The sequence below is a fragment of the Eulemur rufifrons genome, chromosome 28 (assembly GCF_041146395.1).
Source record: "Eulemur rufifrons isolate Redbay chromosome 28, OSU_ERuf_1, whole genome shotgun sequence".
In the NCBI taxonomy this organism is placed as follows: domain Eukaryota; kingdom Metazoa; phylum Chordata; class Mammalia; order Primates; family Lemuridae; genus Eulemur; species Eulemur rufifrons.
Genome location: NC_091010.1, coordinates 56,603,758 through 56,606,114, shown reverse-complemented (window position 1 = coordinate 56,606,114; position 2,357 = coordinate 56,603,758). Strand labels below are relative to the sequence as shown.

The window sequence follows — 2,357 nt, the reverse complement described above, 5'->3', positions numbered from 1 at the left end:
CATATCAGTTGGGGGAAGGGGCGGAGAATAAAAGACACAAGAGACCTACATATTGACAATTCAAGCTTCAGAATCTCTTGCATTTCCTACCTGAATTGCAATCTGGTGTTCAATCATTTTGTACGCAGAGTAATGTGTGCTGCCGGACTGAAAATGGAGCTGTAGAAAGAAACCAAATCAAAGCGTTCTGCTTATGTCACAAACTACAAGAAAACATCTTAAGCAGTTTATGAATAGCAGACAAACCTTCCTAGATTGAACTGCAGCCTTGGCATTCAATCAAGACCTGTACTTTTATTTGTTGCTATGGATAAGATGATCATAACAATCTAAGGTAAAGTTAAAAAAAAATAAATAAATAAGCGCCTATTCAATAAGCAAACAGGGGAGGGGGGTGGCCAGGAGAGAGAATCGATGACATGAAAAGGAAAGACGGATGCCCATGAAGACATAAAGGAAGCCAGTGTGCTGAGCAGGTTGCTAGAGAAAAATTAACTGTGTGCTGCAAAAAGTCATCAGAATTGCGACACGTAGGCAAGAGGGAAGATGACAAGAGAAAGGGTTGTGAGAAGCCACAAGACTGCAACAAGTATAAGCCCCTCCGTCCGGCACCTTATATTTCTAATAACTGGGCCCTGGCTCTGCAACACGATTCTATTTCTGGGAAAACAAATGTGTCAGACAGAATTCAGGGGCCACCCGATGCCCTATACATTCTTTCACAATGACTAAGCTGTCTGTCCCAGGACATCTCTGCAGCCTGCACTCTAGTAATCCACACTTCCCCAAAGAGGGAGCCAAGCACTGCCAAAGAGCCACCAGTTTTCTAAGGACCACCTCTTAGTGGGCAACTGAGCAAATGTTAAGTCCCTGGTTTACTCAGACCCTCCCCAGCACAAGGCTGAAGCCTCTCCCCGGCCTTCCCCTAGACCACCCAGCAACTCGGCAGGTAACCCACATAGAAAGGAGTATCAGGATGCCTCAGCAAAGTCTCATTTTCCCAAATAATACTTGCTAATCTTGGAATCCTATAAATTGGGAAAACAAACAGCATCTGCTGATTTATTGTATAAACAACAATCACGAAAAGATCTCAACAATTATCTAAAAATACATTGCTGTGAAATCGTTGCCCATGCTCCTGCTTGCAATAAGCAAATCAGTGGCATCTCCAAACACAGGTCTGTATTATTGTAACAAACTACTGCTATTACTACTACTACTATACTATTACTATCTCCAGAACACTTCTGTGTGACTAGAACAAAGCCTGATTTAGCCTGCAAGCGAGTTTCAGACCCAAATAGTTTGTATCTTGCTCCCTGGAAGAAAAATCATTCAGACCACATACAATGGTTTTTTGTTTGTTTGTTTTTCTTTTAAATAAAAAAGGAAATTCACATAAGAACTTTTGAACTAATTCCAAATAAACACAACACAGAAGTAATCAAATAAAAAAGTCTAAATCCATATTGCTCATGGGATAAGGCTCTAAGTATTCATTTTAGGAAACAGTGGGCCAAATAAACAAACAAAACTAGTTTATTTGTTTTATCTGTTCTGTTATCTGTTCCAAAGAAACAAGCAAAAATATATATGTAAGATATAAGTCTGCTTGCCCCAAACAGAATATTAATCAGAATTAAAAGATGGCACCAAAAGGTGGGCCAAAAAAAAAAAAACCCCATATCCGTCAAAGCACAATAACAAACCACTCTCCCCTAAAACAACTGAAGATCTGTCCCACACGCACACAGCCCCCCAAACACTCAGAAGCAGTTCATCTAAAGTGAATCGCTGAAAAAGAAAGATGAATTTGAACCCTTTGTCCCCCTCTCCTTTTTGTAAGAACTGCCAGTCAGTAAAAGGGAGATTGCACTAATTACTGTGACAATTCTGCATCATGTTAAAACAACTTCTGTGCCTGGGACAGGTTTCTCTGCGAGTTTGAAATTCTTGGCTGGAGAGTAGCTCTTGTCTGAGAGGAGGGTTTTCCCTTCTAAGCAGAGTAGGCAACACTAACAACTTGTCCCTCTTTTCAGCTGGTTTTATTCTCCTCTTTTCCACTTGCCTGATTCAGAGCTTAATGGAAACTTGTCCAAGCTATTCTTCCCACAAACCCCGCGCAGCCCTAGGCAATCTGTACTCAGGGTAACCACAGGAATCTTATATCGTCAATTAAAATTGAATGGACACCTGATAACTAAGGATATGCCGTGGAAAAAAAATTCATATAGTCACAGCCTTATGAATAAATTAATGAGACTGTGGCTAATCCAAATTCAATTTTCACTTGTCCAGTTCCGTTCTTAATCCTTGCCTTCATCATCGCCCAAAGAACACCAACAATCCTAGAG

At 40.6% G+C, this 2,357-nt stretch overlaps 1 protein-coding gene across 18 annotated transcripts in view; it reads right to left on the bottom strand.

Annotated features, from left to right (window-relative positions):
* The window catches only part of TCF7L2 (transcription factor 7 like 2), a 188,976-nt gene that overhangs the window by 175,665 nt on the left and 10,954 nt on the right, over positions 1–2,357 (bottom strand). For 7 of the 18 annotated variants that reach the window (XM_069460783.1, XM_069460782.1, XM_069460784.1 and 4 more), the window contains exon 4: positions 91–159. The exons of the other annotated variants lie outside the window; for them this stretch is intronic. In XM_069460783.1, coding sequence (XP_069316884.1) covers positions 91–159 — 69 coding nt within the window. The remainder of the gene's footprint in view (positions 1–90; positions 160–2,357) is intronic. 18 annotated transcript variants of the gene reach the window in all.